Genomic DNA, 21,276 nt, shown 5'->3' with positions numbered 1-21,276 from the left:
ATCTTCATTTACACCAAAATTCGTTTACAAACAAACTTGTCGTTTTCACTCTCACTTATGCGGGCCATCTTTTCAACTCTATCTATAAAGTCTCTATCTATAAAGTGACCAGACAGTTTTTTTTTTTTTTTTTTTCTTCCTTTTCCTCTGAGGGAAAGAAAGGACCAGATTCTGCTGCTATTAAATGGGCATTGCCTTTTATTTTAGTTTTTATTCAAGTATTGCTAGTATTTTCCAAGTGATAATTGATGAATAATTTGTTATTGTTTATTTTTCAAAAAAATCTACTCCACATTTAATATATGCTATAAGACAGGTTACTCAAGAAATTGTCATATTTCATATAACCCTTCACTGAGTAAACATAAAATATATATTTTCATATAATTAATTAATTGTGGCAGAATAACATGAAGTCAACTCTTAGTTACTTACAAGGGAGAGAAGATTATACATTTATTTTGCTATAGTTTCTTTATTGCTGTGTACAAAATTGTAATAACCCCATTACCCTTAAAATCATGTAAGACCCAAAATTAAAAAAAAAAAAAAAAAGAAAAAATGAATGAATAAAAAATATTAACTATGCGTATAAAAGGTACCTAAAATTGAAATCGTATGGCATAATATGGACAAACTGTGAAAGGGGCTGAATTTTCCCTCTCTCAAGACACTTGAGAGCTTCTTTTCCTAGTTCACTTGGTAGCTGAAGGCAGATCCAATCAAGAAGTGATTCCAAGTCCTTTGCAAAGTCAAGTAAATACCAATCCAATAGCTTTGGGATTTTGAATTTGCTTGATGAAATTCCCACTGCAGCCTCTAAGTACTCTCTCTTTGCCACTTCCAGTTCATTCTCAACCTGAGCTGCACTGTAGACTCTCACCTGCATTTGGTAGAAACCAAATGTCAGTAATCGGAATCGGAGAGAAAATTATACGTAAAATGGTAGTAGCTCAGGCGAGGATAGACACATTATGCACGATTAGTAACTTTCGAAACAATTCGAAAGTAGCATTTTGGTCATTAAATTATTAGTAATTTAGAATAATCTTGTAAATAATCAGTTTTAAGCCTTGTCATCAACTTTAGTAACAAAGGTGAAATGAAATTGATGTTTATGAAATGACCATTTTGCCCCTAGTATAACAGAAAATGTTAAAAAGAACCTAAAAGGGAAACTTTTCAGCAAGTATGATGGCTACTGTTCTCAAATTCAATTTAAGGTCTAAATGGGGAGTGTCTATCATAGCCAACCGAAAGTATTAATTCATTTAGAAGTTCAGGAGAGGCGGTAAAAAAGTGAAAAAGTACTGCAAATGTGCCATTAATGCATTGTGGTACTGAACTTGGAATCAATGAAGAAACTTGTTGTAATGAACACAACTAACTCTATCAACAAACTTACAGCAGGAGAGGACCAGCTTCCACAGGATAGCGCAAATGTCACCAATGGCTCGGATAACTCCAACCCGAAAATGCTTCTTGCGGTCTTCTCATCGTTTTTTGCACCCTTAGAAAAGGTCTGGTGGGCACTAAGAAGTTAGGAAACTATATGATGTTCGTGATGATGAAAACATTCAATACTGTATGTATGGAAGTTGGAAGGACCACTTACATATTTGGAGTGGTAAGGCAATCTCAAGATGAAATGTTCAATAGTTATTGCATTTAGCAGGTGTCCCCCCACATTAACTATTGCCTGATTGACAAGAAACAGAACCGTTATAAATCATTATCCACCGCACGACTTACATGTTGAATTTGGTTCGTAAGAAATTCGATATAGTCGAATAAATGTTTCCGTAATAGACCATACCTTTTGCATCAGGGCAGCAACCATTTCAGGGCTCTCTGGAATTCCATGTTCCAGGAATGGCTGAAACCATAGTAAATAGTTAATGAAGGCAACTTTGTAAATATACATGAAAGAGCATAAAACTTGTAACAAGTTGATATGGTCTCCTATATTTACATTCATCATGCATGAATTGTAGATGTTGATCCAAAAAGCAAGCTTCTCTTGATGGGAAAGGTTCTCTAAATTGACAGAAGCAAGTTTCTCAAATAGTAGTCTGAAAATTCAGAGAATAAAAGATATATTAGATTCTATTCTTGTTACAGAAAGAAAAAAAAAAATTATGGAGAATTGATAAATCAAACAGTTCATTTGACGTGGAGTACTTACTTCAATCTACGAAGCAAGAACAAAGAATTTGCCGTTCGATTTAGATTGATCGAGCTAGCATCAATCGACAAGAATTGCTTATATTTACCAATGTCTCTCTTCCCAAATTCTGAAGTAATACCATATGGATCTCCAAACTCTCTTTTCTCCTTGCTTTCTTGAGTAGCTAAATTGGAGAAGGTAGGACAGCTCTCATCACCACCCCGATTCTTCACCGAACTCATTCGCAAAAAAATGTTGCACAAGCACTTCATTATATTTTCTGAAATTCTATTCGGACTGTCATCCTCTGAAACCTTAGTTTCCTGAACAGTACAAGTTCTTGCTTCTGCACTTTCATTGTCTGTCACTCTGGATTCTAACTGGACGTTCAGCAAATGACATGTTCATTTTAATGCACCACCAATTTTCTAAAACACCTAATGAACTTTGGTAGACCATAGTACATTACCTGTAACTTTTGAGGATCTGAACTCTTCTCTGCTGATTTCTGATCTGCCGGTGGTCTCTTCACTGATGCCCTCATCGTCTGGCTTTTGTGGATCGACGATCCCTTGCTGTTCTTTGTCGAATTAGTGCAGGATTGGTTCTCCTTCCCCTGCCTATCATCTAAAAAAAGAAAACATAAAAAATCATTTTCAAGGCCAAATCACATAACAGTTGAAAATGTCATATTATCAATACGTAAGGTGAGTCAATACATTCTCTGATACCATGTTAGTTTACTGATTGTAAATAGGACAAAATTAATTTCCCCTTTTTCCAATAGACACAAGAACAGAAATAATATAGCTCACCAGAATTCGTCCGAAGGTGCTTTGTCCGAGTTGTAGCAGAATTCCCCATAGGAGCCAATAGAAACTTTGGAAGCTCTGGTCTGGGACTCTTCACCGGGCGCGGATCATGCGAATCGGCTGAGTTCTCAATGTTCCTCTTTGAGGAGGAAATGTACACAGCTTCCTGGTACAAGTCTTGCCTGAAATGCACAACTTGCTCTTCAAGCCTAACCACCTCCTCTTCAAGAACAGCCACTTCAGCTAGAAGTTCCAATGTCTACACAAAGTTGCAACAATAACTGTTCATTGTCAAATTTTGCAATCTTCTTGGGGAAACTTTTGGTGACAAACTAAAGCAAATAGAACAGAGTTATTCGTCCCGATCGTGAGAAATCCACGATTCAGAACTCAAATTTATGTTGACTAATAGTGTTGACAACATCGCTAACTTTTCACATTTGAATTCGGAAATGTGGAATTAAGAAAATTTTAAGTAAAAAAAAAAAAAAAAAAGTAGTACTAACATAAGGAGGGAGATAAGGAGGCAAACGTGGCAAAGCTCCCAATGGCCTATTGAAAGCCCTTTCAAGTGCTCTGTGAACACTTTCTTCATGTCTGAGCTTCTTCTTCAGCTTATCAACCTGAAACAAATATATACATAAATATTAGAAGAATTGAACAATTTATTGACAAGTAAATTAAAAGGGAAATGAAGAATTCAGAAGAATAAAAAAAGCCCACATCTTGTTGTAAAGCAAGTTTTCTTTCTCTGCTTGAGGCTCGTCCATTGTTGGGTGATTTTGTGGTCTTTTCTCTGAGTTTGCTCTCTTGCATTTCGACTACCTTCTCCTTTGGAAGAAACCAGAATTAGCTTCCAGAAAAATGTTGCAGACAAGAATAATTTGAAGGATATAAAGAAGAGAGAATAAAATTAAGAATTCTCCACGTGGATATGGATCGGATTCCGAAACAAGAAGAGGAATTTGAAAGAAAAGAATATACTTTTCCATGAAAATCTTGTCTACTACACTGAATTGCCTGGGATGGAAGAAAAATACTGATTTTTTTTTTCTTTTTCGTTTTTTTTTTCTTTTTTTGGGAAGAAAATGGTAAGACTCAAATCTTGGATTTATACCAAGAAGTCAGCAATCTCTGAGCTTCCTCATTGATTTTGAAACCATAAATTTTGACCCAAAAAAACCGTTTCAAGAAAAGGCTCAAAATCTCATAATTACACTCAGCTCTTATCAGACTCCAAAATAATAGAATAAATCGTTTTTCAAACACATATTTATTACAATAAAAAGAATTAAACAGGACCCCATTTATGCGTTTTCAGAATAAATCATGACATGATCATTACTTTTTCACTACTATTCTTCAATGTCGGAGCTGTTTTCCCTGGCTGAAGCCTAGTAGCAGTCGTAATAGTAGTAGTAGTTCTTGTTTTGGTATTCATCTTTCAAAAACTGTATTATTGAAATCTGCAAGGCCAAGACAAAACAAACAAATGAAAACCCAATTCAATAACGCTCATTAAATTCACAACAGAACAAAGAGAAAAAAAAAAAAAGAAAAAAAAGAGAGAGAAAAGGCTTATAAGTGAAAGAAAACAAATAACAAAGCCACCGAGCATAGTTATTAAATACAAAACGGTGTTGAAATTTCCATATATGGAGATCTCAGGCTCAGACCTTAAACGACAAGTATTAGAGTGAGAGAAGTTTTTGGTTATCATTCCAATTTCCATCACCCTCCAGTGTTGGAACTCTTATTTTCGTCCATTTCTCTGCCGAACCCAGGTGAGAAAATGCCTTGTAAGAAGCGAAAACTGAATAGAACTGTTCGTAGGCTTAGAGAGAGAGAGAGAGAGAGAGAGAGAGGAGAGAGAGAGCAGTACAAGGTAGATGTAAAAGGAGGGAGGGAAACTGGGACTAGTAAGAGCTATGTTGTTGTTGTTGTTGTTGTTGTTGTTACGTCTTTTTTACAAGTTGCACCGCTTTGTTAAAAGATTGATATGTCAATGGGATGGAGATAGTGAGTGAATTGAGAGAGAAAAGTGATTGGGTAAGATAGTGAAAGTTAAAAGATGAAAAAGAGGTAAAAGTGCAAATCGGAGGTCACTTGTCACAAGCACAGCACGCGCACTTTGGTCTCTACCAATATCTCCATTCCGCCTCATCATGAATAAACGTGCAATTTCTTTCGATGATTAAAAAAATATATATGTATGTAATATATATATATATATCTGTGTGTGTGTGTGTGTGTTTTCTGCCTGCTGTGTTGCTTGTAAAATTATAGTCTTGGTTAGTGATTATTTTTTATCCATATAAGTGGAAACTTCTGTAATAGATAATGTATGTCATATAATATCATAATTGTATTATTTTTATATAAAAGAAAAAAAATCAATATTTACATAAAAAAGAAAATGTGTAATTCGAAAGAATTTGATGAAAATCTACAAAATTTGCGTATTAGTGAAGTTTTATATAATGTCAAAGTGAGATAGGACTTTGAAAAACAGTCGTTGTACTAATAAGTATGTCCTACCATGCAAGCTTGAGCTACTTTTCTTTTTCTTTTTTTTTTCCTTTCTGTTGGTAATATTCAGAAATTTTTTGAGCTTCTTTTTTCCCCCCTTGTTCACTCCTACCATGAATATGGAGACTAAAATGAAGCCTAGAGATTTAAAGGAGAACCAAATTGTGGGGGTACCAAATTGTTCTAGGTTTCCCATTTATGCTCACATTTTTATGAGACAATGGGGCTGTCTCCAAAAGTAATAATATTCAGAGCTTAAAATTCTTAAAATTAAAAAAAAAAAAAAAAAAAAACGTGGTTTTGGAGGGGTGAAGAAGATGAAGCATATGAGTTGGATCATTAAATAAGGAGATGGGATGGTTTTTCTTGAAGGCAAAAGCTGCCCAAACCACATGCTTGCCAACTATATTGGTTTTTCAACTTTGGAAAAAAAAAAAAAAAAATTTTTTTAAAAGGGCATTTCCAAGGCTCACTGGGACACATAAAAAAAACATTTTCGTTATTCTGTTTCTTTGATTCATAATATTACTGTTTTATGCTCTTTTATTGTGTTATTTTATTCCTCAAGTGTATTTCCTTTTTTCAAGCGCATTTCATGTTGCTATTTACTATTTCGTTATTAATCCAGTCATTGTTTAGTTATATTATTTTGAGAATTAAGAAATTTTGGACTTTCTTTTACATACAAAAGGAAAGAGAATGTGGAAGTGACTGTTTCTTGTTGTTATGAAAAGGGAATTATAATGGCGACAAGACCAATCAGGAATATTAGAGCAAGAGTTCACTAGTCAAATTAGTATTATCATCATGTTTTTCAGGGTCAAATTTGTATTATCATGCAATGATGGAAAAAGGTTTTCTTATTATGCATGCAAGCTTTAGTGGTTTAGCCTGTAATTAGTACTTTGATGTGTATGCAAATATGGAGGGGAAAAAAAGTAAGAAAGATATTTTTACCGATACCTGCTAAGCGCATTATTATTGATTATGTTTTTTTTTTTTTTTCCCTGGGATATTATCATAATTTTTTGTTTGATTACGAGAAAATTTGTGGAATATATTATATTGATATAATCTGAGTCATACACAAACTATTATGGGACTAATCCTATGATTAACCCTGATTTTTTTATGTCAGAAACCTCTTATAAAAATTTAGAATGAAGACAGTTGTTCCTAAACTTACAAACAAAAGTTAAAATCTTTTGTTTGGGGAAATTTATAGCAGTTGTTACTAAAAAGTTATCCTGTTATGCTACTGTCAAAATTTAGGAAGAAACAGAGATTAAATTAATTACATTTGTATAAAATATGACTATTAAATATTTGTCCGTAAGCTTAACAAAAAATACTTCAACAAAAGATCAAATTTTTTTAACAAGTTTAAGAAGAGATTAATCTTTAATTTTCAGATTAGATGATAAATGAAGAGTACTTGTATGATAATATATTTTACTAGTAATATTAAATAGTTCCTGAAATAGAATGGTTGTGTTGAAGGGAAGCTATCATGATGTGCAAGTGAGTGACAACTGACAATGATGATCGGGCTGTAACTATGTATTATTAATTACTTTCAAGAAGTGTGATTATTTGAAAAAAATAAAAATGTGATTATTAAGGAGACAATCTGAATCTGACCTAAACTTAACTAATTAAATCAAAAGAAATAGACTTTTCACCACCCACATCCCACGTGACGCATGAACAAGAACTTTATTTAATTTTGGTCCATTTAATTATATATATGTTTGAATTATATTACTGATAAGCATTAATTATTGTAATTTTGATTTGAGGGATTCACGAATCTTCACTATTTATACATGTAACTTTATCCTAACGAATGTGAAATGACAATGACTTCTACAAAAGAGACCTCGAATATGACGTTGCTACGAGGGGCAATTTCGTCCTTTTGATTGCAAGAGCGTTTTATATACACTGGTGTCCATTTTTCCACATACATGTGTAATTACAATTCAATCCACTAAAGAAATTAATTATTTTGCATCAGTACACTCTGGTCAATTGTTATAGTACTTGTAGATTTTAAAAAAAAAATCGAAAAAATGTACACAAAGAACCTTCGTTACGGAATTCTACAGTGATTATATACTGTTAATTATGTAATTAACAAACTTAATATAAATTTTTAATACTATGTTGTACTATCCAAAAAGAACTTGTCTCTTTTTTTTTAAGATATTAATTAAATTGAGTTATAGTAACTATCCAAAAAGAACTTGTCTATTTTTTTAAGATATTAATTAAATTGAGTTATAGTAACTATCTTTAACCACATAGGCTCAGCTAATTGGCGCGTGAGTTTATAAATTTTCCTTCAAACAGGGTTCAAGCTCACAATATTCTATTGATCATGAACAACCCACTCGAAAGCAATCAATGTATAGAAATAATAATAATAAACAAATTTGTTACTCATATTATAATTGTGTCTTAATAAATAACGTTAATTAATTAGTTGATTTATATACGCACACATCATTCCTTTTGAACCATGGGGTGTGGCATGTGTATTAGCTTTCGGTACTTTTAACTTCTATTCAAGAGATTAACTAGCTAAACTCAAATTAAAAAAAAAAAGTGTTAGGGAATTATTTTTCTCAAGGTCAATTTATGTGACACGTCTCTTTTGATACTAAAAATATTCCCTCTCAAGATTGGACCTTGATATAACCCAAAGGACCTTGTTGATACATAAATATCAAAAAATGAGTGGGTACCCTCGACCTACCACCGACATGTGGACATATAGAGGGTAGACCTCCTTCGATAGGAATGGAAGAAAACCATCAACCATGTTAGGAGTTTAAGGCCTCGTTCAGTTCTCCAATTTAAATTTTTAATTTCAGTTTACTAAAATTACATGTTTGTGTTTGAGCGTCAACAAACTTGAGGATTGACCTCAAATGTTTATGTTTATATGACACGTGTTATTGTTCTGAAAGGAATATCATGAAGTTTCTTTTGTAACGTTTTATAGGAAAATACATGACTATTTAATTGACTATGAAGACAATTATTGGTAAAATTAACTAAAACAATAATGGCATTTTCTTTTACAGGCACTAAAATGATTATAACCTGCATTGAGTTAATACACATATATAACTACAACGTGTTGGTGACAATGGAGTAAAATCTAACGGAATAGGTGAGCCATCATCATCTACAGTTATTATTATTGGCAAGGTCTTGTTTTTCTTTACCCGCTCATATGATATAGTTGTCCGTTTTCTCTCCAACTCTCGATCGCGGGGACAAGGTAACACCAATGTAGCTCTCTCTACCAATAAGGTGTGTGTGTCTATATATATATATATATATATATAAAATGTAGTTATGTATGTATCATAATAAACTATGGACGTTTATTATTAATATATCATCACAAATGAGTTAAAAGTACTCGGACTTCATATAAAGACAGTTTATCAAATATTCTAATATATATATTATGTTTTTTAATTATTCGTTATGAAGATCTAGCTAGCTGCTTCCGAGGGACAGTCAAGATATATAGAAGAGTCCAACTAAAATTCATATAAAGTTGAGGGATCTACTTATATATATATATATGTATATATATACACAAACATATGTACATATATATACACATATATGCAAGAGTGTGTGTGTGTGTTATAACCGTAGATTAATTTATATATAATATGCATCCGTATAGTGTGGAAGTAGTTCTGAATTTGACTTAAAAATTCCAGGTTTGACCAAACATAACCAATTAAAATGATATGGAAGGATCACGCATATGGATGGATGGACATAGTTGGTGCATTGGATTCGTTCTGTTTATGGATTTGAGTTTGATGATCAGGAATTAACCGACGCTAAGGACAAGATATTACAGTTCATGTGGGGACATCAGGAACAAAGAGACATGCTTGCTTGCTACCTGTAGTGATATATATATATATATATAATAAGATGAATATTATATCTCGTCTAAAATGTATATGTTGATAACAAGTTAAAAAAAAAGAAACACTATTAATCTCCATGAAATTAGGATATAATTATAATTATATATATATATATATACATATACTTGCATGCATATATACATACATATAAAGGACCGTGGCACTTCTTGTCTGTTAATTAAGAATGAGATTAAGGTCCCGTTCATTTCACCGATTCGAATTTAGAATTCGAGTTTTGCTACAGTAAAAAATTCTCAGAGACAGCCATTTTTTTTTTTGCTACAGTAAAACGCTCTCACATAAAATCACATCTCAACTCGAATCAGCGAAATAAACAGCCCTAAATTAATATAGTTGTTCAAGATATTTGATAAAGAGTGATCGGTCATAATTAATATTAGATTTTTTTTCTTGAATGAGTGATTAAGATTATCTTGAAGGGGTTTGCCTCGTTAGCAATTATATATGATTTTGACAGGCTTACCATATGAAAGAGTACTTGGTTAGCTAGGAATTTGAAAATTAAATGCTGAGCTAATTCTGCTGGACTCTAATAATTAATTAGTCCAGAAGTTGCAATGAATTGTGAATGAGTTCTTGTCATGATAAATCAATAAGTACTCTCTATCTTAATCATATGGATAAACAATTGGCCTTTAGGTCCTTATGGGTTATATTTATTTTTTTAAGAATAAAAGGGACAACAAAAGAGCAATTAAAGGGGGATTAAGTAAAGTAAAAGAAATTAACTTTTACCATAGGCTTTTTCGCATAATAAAAAGTTCTTTGTTGCCAAGACTTTTTTTTTTTTTTTTTTTTTTCCTTAAGCATATATTGCTAAGGCTTTGTTTGGCAGATTAATCAAATTTTATCATGTGCCATTAGTTATTGTTTAGTAAAGTAATGTTATATATCTTAATGAACCAAATTTGAATGTATAACTTGTGCCTACGAATTATCCACACACAAAATTAAAAAAAAATTAAAAAAAATTGTGCCTAAGAGGAAAATTTTCTGTGCCATGACGTCACCGTGTCGCACTCCTATGGGTGGCAATCTGCTTCAATTTTGGTGATGTTTTTCAATTATGCCCAGCCGTTGGATCAAGCAAACCCATGATCCAACGGAAAAAAAATATGATGTTCCTTTTTTTTTTTTTTTTATTATAAAAAAACCTTCAAATATTTGTGGATCAGAGCTATTAATGTGTCATAAAAATTAGTGCCCAGGGCAAGCAGGGAAATGATTCAATTTTGGGAGAAGTAGAAGAATTCTGATCATAGATTTCCCATGTAGGGGCTGATCATTATATATGGTGCCCTATTTCTGCAGTGGTAAGCTTTACCCTACCTGTCGTTTAAGGCAGAAAAACATGCCTACAAATAAAGTGCACAAAGGTTATGAGCGTTTCTAAAAGCAATATAAGGACTTTGATGGGGTAAAAGAGTTGAAGGTCATGCCACTATCTAAAATCATTGTACCACCCCAGCTCTTTCACTCAAAGCTTATCCAAAGCTGCCAATACCCCCTTTTCTTCTTTTTTATAAATCTCCCTGTTAAATTTATACAGAGAATTTTTTAAGTAAGATAGGGGGAAAAAAAAAAGAAAGTTATCGGTAGTTATAATTATTAATCGTCAGAAAATTTTATTAAGTTTTGTTAATATTGTATCATCTATGACAACTTCATAACTAATCTTCAAAACTTTCAACTTCATCCATGTATTATTTAAGAATTACAAGTTCATTATTCTTTTTCTGGCCATGGCACTCAACCAACTTTTCACACAAATCAGTGCTTCAACATGCTTGGAGATTACGCTCCTACAAAGATATCATGAATATGGCTATTGTTGGGGGGGAAAAAAAAGAAATTAGATCATGCATACTAACCATCATGAGTAGACACTGTTATTGTTCTTTAGGATCTACAAATCCAATTACATAACAAGTAACAACACAAACACACCATCACTCAATCACACACTAAAAATCTCCCAAATTAATATACACATTCATAAATCACGTATTGAAAATCACAAAATAAACTTTGACATATAATCACGAGTCACATATTCACAAATCTGAAAATTCAATATATGAATATCACATACACATAAGTTTCAATGATTTACAGTTCACAAATCAAATAAAGAAAGGAAAAAAAAACACATAAGCAGTTGGAGAACTTATACCACGCAACCTTAAACCATCAAAATACAAATAAAATACCGCACAAGCATAATTTACCAAAAAAAAAAAAAAAAAAAAAAAAAAAAAATTACCTTTTATTTTTTTTAGGACAAAAAAAAAAAAAAAAAAAAAAAAAAAAACTTAACTCTTAATATTTAGGCATGTCAAAAAAAAAAAACAAAAACAAAAAACTATGGCATATTTACTTATTAGAGAATAGAAGTGGAGAATAAGAGAGTCAACCTCATATTTATTTGCTCTTTTTTTTTTTAATCATAGAATAGGAGTGAGATTGGTGGGCTCCAATAAAATTAGGATTGAGAAATAGAATTGACAATCTAATTAAGCCTTTCGAATTTACACTCACAATCCCGATAGTAATATTAAGGGTGCGTTTAGTGTTTCATATAAAAAGCAAATAGAAAACTAGGAGTTATTCCTCAAACAAGAGTCTAGTTGTGACAACCATAAATCTCTGGAGGCAAAAAGAGCCAAAATAGGGTAAGTTATGTAGTGTCGCATCGCCTGAAAATAGATATATGTGATGTTTTATAAGAAATGACACCACCTCCCAATATCATGAGGTCTTTTAAGGTGAACCCTAAAAGTAAAAGCGTGTGGATTTAGACCCAAAATGGACAATAGCATACCACGGTATGCTAACTCCATCACAAAATTAAGAAATTTACGCGATAAAGTTATCGGTAAGGGTTTAACTCAAAATTATAGCTCAAATTTCGTTTAATTTGCTTGTAAGATCAGACGGAAAAGTGATTGGAGAAGCGAAAAAATTTCATAAAGAAGAAGAAAAGAACACACACACACACAGAAAAACCTACTTTAACATTCATTGATTTCATGGGAGACATCTTTTCTTTTTAGATCTCAATTAGTGTTTCAACTATTTCTTGGGAGAGAATTTATGAAAATAATTTTACGGTTCACATATAAGAATTAAGAATTAAGGTTGACTGTATTTTTATTTGAACAGCAATAATTCCCTTACAGTTTTACTAGCAAAAAGAAAAGAAAACAATAATTTCCTTATAGATTTTTTTAAGGAAAGAGATGAAATTTCATTAAAAACATATTTTTAATGTGGGTGTATTCACCCAAAAAAAAATTTGTGGGTGTATCCCTAATATGGTTTTATTGTAATTTTACTGAAGGATAAAACTGTAGTATTAAATATTATAATTTAATGGGCGTATTTATAAATTTGGTAGGTGCAAATATAATTTTCCTATCATACTAAGGGGAGATGTGGGTTGTTACTGATAGTATCAAAGCCTGTAATGGTTTGTAAGGAAAGACAACACCTTCCAATAGTATAAGGCCTTTTAGGCTGAAAACCAAAAGTAAAATCGTGCGGACTTAAACTCAAAGTAAACAATATCATACTAAATGGATGTGTGGGTCGTTACACTATCAAGTGTCAAATAATATAGGAAATGAGAATGTACAGAATATCAATCCTTACATCCCTTTAATATTGGTTCCCTACAAAAGATAATGAATGCAAAAATTTACTTACTTTTAATTCAATGATTATTTAAGTATGTTACAGGGTATTTTAATAATTATATACACCATTTTTAAGTTTGATAAATACTATCTTCATTTTTATTACTTTCCTTTAATTTCTAATCTTAATACCTCATATTTATTCAAAGTATGGTAAACACACCCTAAATTATTATCTTACCTCTAAATTTACTTATAAATGTTGCATTAAAAAGATAACACAAAAAATAATAATAATGACAACCTATATTTATTATTTATGTACCTAATATTGTAATATTAACCTAATTATTATTAAATTTATCATAACAAAGAATATAATTTACTTTTCAATTGAAATATAACTTTTTTTTTTCAAATTTGAGACCTTATTTAATTTTTTATTTACTTTATTCAAAATTTGACAATCTATTTTTGTTTTTGTACTATTTACACGATTTATATTTATTTATTTATTGTTATCATAACATTATAATTATTATTTTAATAATAATTAACATTAACATAATAAATGAACAAACTATTTTTTAAATTAGAAATACAAAATTACTTAAAGGACATATAAGTAATTTTATAACACTTTATTTCAATTATAGATTTAAGTAAATGCATGAAGGATATTCAAAATAACTCTGATTTTACATCTTGTAACCTAAGTAAACAACTCATATGACTCTAATTTATTCCTCTAAATTCTACTTGTTCTGAATTTTACCTACTCTGATTACGCGTACTAAACGTGTCATAAACAACTCATATGACTCTAATTTATTCCTCTAAATTCTACTTGTTCTGAATTTTACCTACTCTGATTACGCGTACTAAACGTGTCATGTATTATATGAAAATTTAAATAAAAAAAATGAATCTTAATATTTTTCAAAGCGTCCAAATTAACCCATGATGACGGAAGAGAATAGGATGACAACAATGACCACAAGGGTCTAGAGAGAGCCTAAGAGCGACAAATAAGGAGTGTTTGTTTTCTAGTGACATCACAATTCTAGGGTTATGAGTGAAATTGTTATAGAGTGGGGGAATGAGTGAGAAGAGAATCACTCTTCTTATTTCTCATCTTTTTCCTAGGATTCAGTTCGCTTTGATCCCAAATCGAGCCCTAAAAACTAGACCAAATGTCGAATGTTTGTCCGCAAGCGTACGGTGTTAAGTTTTGATATTATAAGGTGAGTGAGTATCTTCTTCACAGAGATTGAGTGTTAAATTACCGTTAAGTACCGTGATTATCGTAACTCAACTTTATGTACGTAATCGAACTCAATGAAATAAAAATAAGACTAGAACAAATATAAATATAAATACAAAAACAAAATAAAATATGGAAACTTTTATGCACAAATGTACTAGGGACTTAACTTCACCTTATCATTCCCATGTTCATCCTATCAAACCATTGCTAGCCAATTCCACCCAATTCATTAATCAAGGATTCTAATCTAACCTTGTTACCTCTCCCGAGCATCAAACGAAGTCATATGCATGAATACTTGAATCAATATTCCTATCTAACTCATTTACTCATACACTCATTAAGTTTAGCCCTTAAATTAGAACTCAAATGTCGATCACCTCACAGCCTCACAACAATCGAAATCCTAGTTGATAATCAAGGTCTTGATCACCTCCCGGTCTCACAATATCCTAGACTCTCAACGAGATTATCTAAGTGTTGATCTCCTCCCTGACTCACAACAACCTAGACTGTGTTTTTCAATTCTGAACTATGAAATCAATCTCTCCCGAGTATCAAAATCACAATATAAAATTATCTAACTCATTGGCCACATAAATTAGAAACATCAAGTATAGAGAAACATAAATAAATTAAAATAGAATTTAAACTAACAATTGACAAGATAATCAAACATGGTCAAATAAAGCTACATCCAGACCTAGAATATGAAGTCTAGCTCAACATAGAGGAATCCATAACCAAAATCACAAATTTAAGAATAAAAACTAACAAAAAAACTACAAAGAAAAGGGAGAAGGAAGAGAAACTCTTGTGGAGATGTGCTTCAAATCTTCAAATCTTCAAGAATCTCTCCCAAGCATTCTTCAAGAATCTCCAACTCCAAGCTTCTCTCTCTAGGAATTTTTGTGCATCTCATCCTCTTCAAGTTGAGAACTAAGGTTTCTTTTGTTTAAGTATGCTCAAACATGAAGAAAATCTCAGCCACACTCATCCAATGGTCAAAAATGGCCTCCCAACATTGATCAAGGGCCAAAAAGACCCAAATTACTCATTTCAGCATAGGGAGGGGCGCGCTGCTGGCGCACGTAGGCGCACACCAACCCCTACCCAGGGCTGATCTTGGGCATTTTTCGCCCCGTTTCGCGCAGTGGCTTGCGCGGGTCATTCCTCCTATCCCTGGCTCATCCCGATAGCTTCTAAAACTCCAATTTTTTCCTTATTTTCACTTAATTTCTCATTTATTAATGATTCTTACAAAAACACACTGAAACACGTCAAACTAATAAAAATGCGTGAAATCTCACAAATATTTAAACTCAAAAGTACTTGATTTGTCGATAAATAACCTCCTTATCATCGAATCATCTAATGTTTAGACAGTTCGGTTAACTAACCGACAGAATCGGTTATGATGTGCGGCCAACTTATTGGTTTTTTGTGGGCGCTTTTCTCAGTTAGGGTGAGGGCGGTTTCGGTTGGCCAGTCTTTGAGAATTGTCCTAATAATTTCGATTAAAAAAAAAACAATATGTTCTTGAGATACTTCAAACGGAATCAATCTTAAAGCACATATAATGGTGGATAGAGCATAGGCGCACGAGTGACCTGCTGTCTTTGAAAGCTGATAACTCTACCCATGGATTTCTGGTCCCTTACTTTAAGCGAGTGTTGTCAGGCCAAAATAGAAGTTGAAAACACAGGTTTTAGGCCCCCACAAAAAAAATAAAAATTGATCACACGGCAGCTTTCGTAGTACACTCTGATATGAAAGGGCCAAAAGAAGCTACTTGCTGAAAAGTGTCTTTTAATTTTCTCACCCCACTGGGCGGTGAGAAGTTGAGAATCAAAAGCCACTCTGGCTTCACTGACCCAAATATTGTAGTAATTTGTTGGGGGTATTTGCCGCGTATACTTTTTTTAATTTTTCACCAAAATAAGTAAATAACAAGTTACCTTTAAACTAATTCTTTATTTTGGTACATTGTTGTCTAAATTTAAAGTGTTGTAGAGTAAGCTCGTTTAGTTTCCTGATTCAAATTTGTTATTTGAATTGAGATGTGATTTTATGTAAAAAAATTTTACTGTAATAAAAAAAATTAGATGTGATTGTTTCTAAAAATTTTTTACTATAACAAAACTCGAATCGATAAAATAAACGAAACCCAAATCAATGAGGACACAACTAAAATTTAGACAAAAGCTCGTCATATATATAAAGCGCGTTAATTTAGAAAAGAGAGACTGAAATTTCAAAAGATGATCAGAACACGTTATTATTACATGCTGGAGTCTACTTGTTTTTAAATTTTAAATCATTTATCAATTTAAACACTTTGTGCCATTTTAATAAAATTATCTTAATTAGTTCTTTTTTATTATCAATACAAACAAGTTACGGATTCCGTACAGAACAACTCCGCAAGAACTATAATAAAAACCTCAAACAACGATAGTTCTCAACTTTGAGAACCACTTTATTATTAATCTGTTTGTACATCCAGAATCGTTCTTTGTGAACAAGGATCAGCTTCATCTTTGTTTTGGTGTCTTATATACAACTTTTACGACCGCCAAAACTAATGCAGTTGTAGAAGTGACCCCAATATATCTCAATTATTGAACTTAACACAGCTCAATTGTAGTGCTTTTAACTGTAGAAAAAAATAATAATAATAAAAGAAAGATGTTGGAGACGTACAAAGGAAAGAAAGCAAAGCTTTTTTTTTTTTTTTTTTTTTTTTTTAAAAAAAAAAAAAAATTTTTTTTTTTTTTTTTTTTTTTTTTCTGAAAGAAAGGCTTCAAAAGGGTTCTCCGCCTAGCCAGCTGTCGTATTTTGGCAAATACTTTGTTCCACAGTAACTTTGTCTTCTCATCACACGACACGAAAAATCTCTCCATGTCTGAAAATCGCATTCTATACGTGTATTTTGTGGACAAAAAGCCTTTGCTATATTTTGCATTTTCCGTGTGTTTCTTTTTATTATTAGACACATGTTATTTTGACCGACAGTGTTTTTTTTTCTTCTTTTCTTTTCTTTGCCATGAATTAAATTTGATTCAAGATTTGCTCTCCAATGTTCATATATATATTTTTTATTTCTCTAATTAAATTTTGACATTTCATAAATTATTAAAATATTTTTAAGCCATGAATTAAATTTGATTCAAGATTTGCTCTCCAATGTTCATATATATTTTTTTTATTTCTCTAATTAAATTTTGACATTTCATAAATTATTAAAATATTTTTAGTATTTAGTTACTATCCATGATATGATATAAAAAATAAGTAGTGTAACGACAACCAATAAAATAAAATAAAATTAAAGAGTGAGTTCCACATTATTTAAACATATAAATAAATACTAATTTATAAAAACATAAAATCAGTTTACCTAACAGATTAATTTTTTAAGATAGAAGATTAAGTTCTTGGAAAGTCTGAATTAATTCGACAGCCGAATCTGAATTCATGGCTATGTTTGGTAGAGGGATTCGTTTTCTGATTCAAATCATGATTCGTGGCTCGTTACAGTATTTTCTCTCACAAAAAATTTACGTAAATCGAAAATAGTTCGAATCACATGGTTTGAATCCTCCAACCAAACGTCTTAGTCCAGTGGTGTTGAACATGGCACGTAACATTATCAACCTTGAAGTACTAGTACTAGCTACGCATACCAAAAGTGCAAGTTATAAAATATAGATTATTATTATATTATTATTATTCTTATATTAATATTGGACGTCTAAAAAAGGTTCGTCAACTTTACAGTGAGTTTGTGGTCCTATCTATCTCAGCTAATTCCTATAAACATGTCTCCAACACCAATTCCCAATCTCCATTTCCACGAGAAATAAAAGAGCGGAAAAGTTAAAAACAAAAGGCAAAGAAAAGTTCCATTACACGTGGGATGAAAATCACTATAACTCATCGAAAAACATCGTGTGGTTTTTACAAGTTACCTATTCTTTTTCCTTTGTTCTTTTTAATTTTGCCCTTTTCTTTTTGATCCTCAAAAGAAGTCATTTGCTGTTGTACAGAAAGATATTAAAACCAGCTATCTGCGTAAAAGATGGATAAAGAGACAAGGATTCAGAAAACGACAATGGAAAACTTCACAAATTTTGCGTATTGGGCGGTCGTTGTCAGCAATTGATACATTGTGTCTGTATATTTGTATTGGGTTTTTGACAGCTCATATTAAGGTAAACGGTGACGGTTTCTACTATACATATGTGTGTGTATATATATATATATATGTATGTATGTATATGTATGCGTATATATTATATATTCTGGCTACAATTCCCTATTTCCCTCTAACCACCACGTTAGTAATCTTACTTTAGCCATTTCTTTATTACTACTCGAAGCCATGCCTTAGTTTTATACGTTTGTTTTCTTGTATGAATTCATTTTCCTGAGATACAAGTTATCAACCTTTTGGATAAACAATAATAAAGAGTTTAGTTTTTTTTTTTTTTCAATATACTATTTTTTTCCTAGAATTTACCAAAATAACTCAAGCAAATGAACCAGCAATGACCCACCTTTGACATTGAAAAAAAAGACCTTGTTTATAAATGGACCAACGTTTTGTACCTGAATAATTATATTTCCACCCAAAAATTCATTAATACCCACACCAATTCACAATTAATGTTTATTACAATTTTATCCTTCATTAAAATTACATTTAAACTTATTATTATACACCCCACATTAACTATAAATGAAAATAGCATTTTTTTCCAAAAAAATTAAAGTATGCACCTACATTAACTATAGTTAGAAAGTAAATTTTAAAGGAATAAAAAAACATACCCCTACATTTCTGGCTAAAGCTAATTTTATGTTCATAAACCCTAAAATTTTCTCCATTAAATTCTTTGAAAATTTCAATGGAGGTTCCAATTTAAATAAAAAGAAAGCATTTTCTTAAAGAGCCAACAAATGCTAAACTATATAAATATACATATGGGAATACATGACAGTCCTTGAGCTTTTATATGCATCAACATCATTATGTATATGATTTTTTTCAATCGCAACTAGTTGTTTTTGCGTTATGGAGACATTGTTCAAAAACAACAACAAAAAGAATCAACATCATTGTACATATGATTTTTTTTTTTTATCGCATCTAGTTGTGAAGAAAAAGAAGAAGACAAGTAATAAATAGAAGTAAATGGAGTCGCAATATTTTTAAAAGAAAATATGACATTAATAGTTTAAAGGATTATATTATTTTATAAATCAAATCAAGATTAAAATTTGGTAGGGTATGTGAGGGTTAAGTTAAGTATTATGAAAATTATATTTATAAAAAGATAGAACTTTTAAATTTTTATTAGAAGAATATTAATTAGTGGGGGTATTTATAAAGTTATAAGGCGCAAATATAACTACTCCTGTACCTTTGTGACGGCAGCGTTAGAACGATGAACAGGTAGGCCGTGAGATATAGGTCCGTCAAGTTATTGGGCCGGATTGTGGCCTTGAACTCGAAAGTAGCATGCTTGTGAACCAAACTAAAGAAACTCCCATCTTCAGCCCAGGCCCAGTGCGAAAAAAGGGGAAAAATACACTGCCCCGTTTGGTTCGCTCACTAATATATACATACTGAGATCCTTGTAAAATATCTATCCGGTTCCGGTCTCGTTCTAGGTATTGTAGAAAGAAGAAAATTACGGAAAAATGGAATCTAGCTATGTCTTACCTAATTAATGTTGGAAAAATTAATACTAATAATTGCGGAATAAAACTTTCTCTCTTTGTGTGTTAAAATAGGATCTCAAACAAAATGTCAATAAAGTCAAACAACCAATGCACCAATTAATCAAAATAATCAACCACAAATGAAACACTAATTTTTAGCGTGGAAAACCTTTCAAATTGAGAGTAAAAATCACATGACCCTTAGGCCACTTAAATTTCTTCTACTATACTAACAATGGGATTACAAAGTTTCTCTCTGGAATCAAACTAGAGGCTCTAAACAATAATATCATCAAGAAACATTATTCTTGGTTCACCAACAATATAGACATCATCATCAAAGATGGATAATAATAAAAACACCAAAGAAAAGCTTAGGTCTCACCAAAATAGGAGTACTCAAGAGAGTCCTAAAGAGAGGCTAAATGTGAAATCAAGTCCGGTAGATGATAAGAGCTCACCATAAGGATTCTCCACGTCAAATTTGAGCCGAAACCGACAACATTTTGCCACTCGATCGTCGTGCACAACCACCAAAACCCTACCCCTTTTCTCTTTCTCTCTCTCTCTCTCCTTTTCTTCCCACCTCTTTCTCTGGTTCCCTCGGCTGTCAACCTCTCTCAATTCTCCTTCTTTTCTTTTTTGCTGGTTTGCTGCCCACGTGAGCAGTATGCCTTCCATTTTTTTTTTCTTTGGCATTTAGGCTTAAAGCCCATTATTTGTTCCAGCCCATAAATGGGGCGGAACCCAACAAACTCCCCATTCGTATCATTTGGTGGGCTCAACTAAGCCCGCTCTCTGCTTACAAGCTTTAAGTTTCTCCTTAGGTAAAGTCTTCGTCAACATATCTGATCCATTCTCAGTGGTGTGGATCTTCTCTAAGTGAAACTGCTTCCCTTCAAGTACATCACAAATCTAGTGATATCTGACATCAATATGTTTGGATCTTGAATGAAATGTTGAATTTTTGGAGAGGTGAATAGCACTATGTCTGACACTGTAGATAATACACTTCTCTTGTTGCATGCCCAGTTCTTCAAGAAACCTCTTCATCTACAAAGTTTCCTTACAACCTTCAGTAATTGCTATGTACTCAGCTTCTGTGGTGGATAGAGCGACACTTTTGTAGCTTGGACTGTCAAGAGACTGTTCC

At 32.0% G+C, this 21,276-nt stretch overlaps 1 protein-coding gene across 1 annotated transcript; it reads right to left on the bottom strand.

The window, feature by feature from the left end:
- Positions 1-405: 405 nt before the first annotated feature.
- On the bottom strand, positions 406-4,928 carry LOC21408762. Its single transcript, XM_024167174.1, has 12 exons — positions 4,656-4,928; positions 4,325-4,445; positions 3,703-3,810; positions 3,486-3,602; positions 2,983-3,238; positions 2,637-2,794; positions 2,186-2,547; positions 1,973-2,072; positions 1,817-1,876; positions 1,616-1,699; positions 1,406-1,522; positions 406-883 (listed from the first exon to the last, which is right to left on the bottom strand). The coding sequence occupies exons 2-12, from the start codon at positions 4,418-4,420 to the stop codon at positions 584-586; spliced, it is 1,758 nt and encodes a 585-aa protein (XP_024022942.1). The 5' UTR covers positions 4,421-4,445; positions 4,656-4,928; the 3' UTR covers positions 406-583.
- Positions 4,929-21,276: the final 16,348 nt, after the last annotated feature.

This window comes from Morus notabilis, unplaced genomic scaffold (assembly GCF_000414095.1).
Source record: "Morus notabilis unplaced genomic scaffold, ASM41409v2 Scaffold467, whole genome shotgun sequence".
Classification (NCBI taxonomy): Eukaryota; Viridiplantae; Streptophyta; class Magnoliopsida; order Rosales; family Moraceae; genus Morus; species Morus notabilis.
The sequence above is the reverse complement of the archived record's forward strand: the minus strand, read 5'-3'. Positions and strand labels throughout refer to the sequence as shown.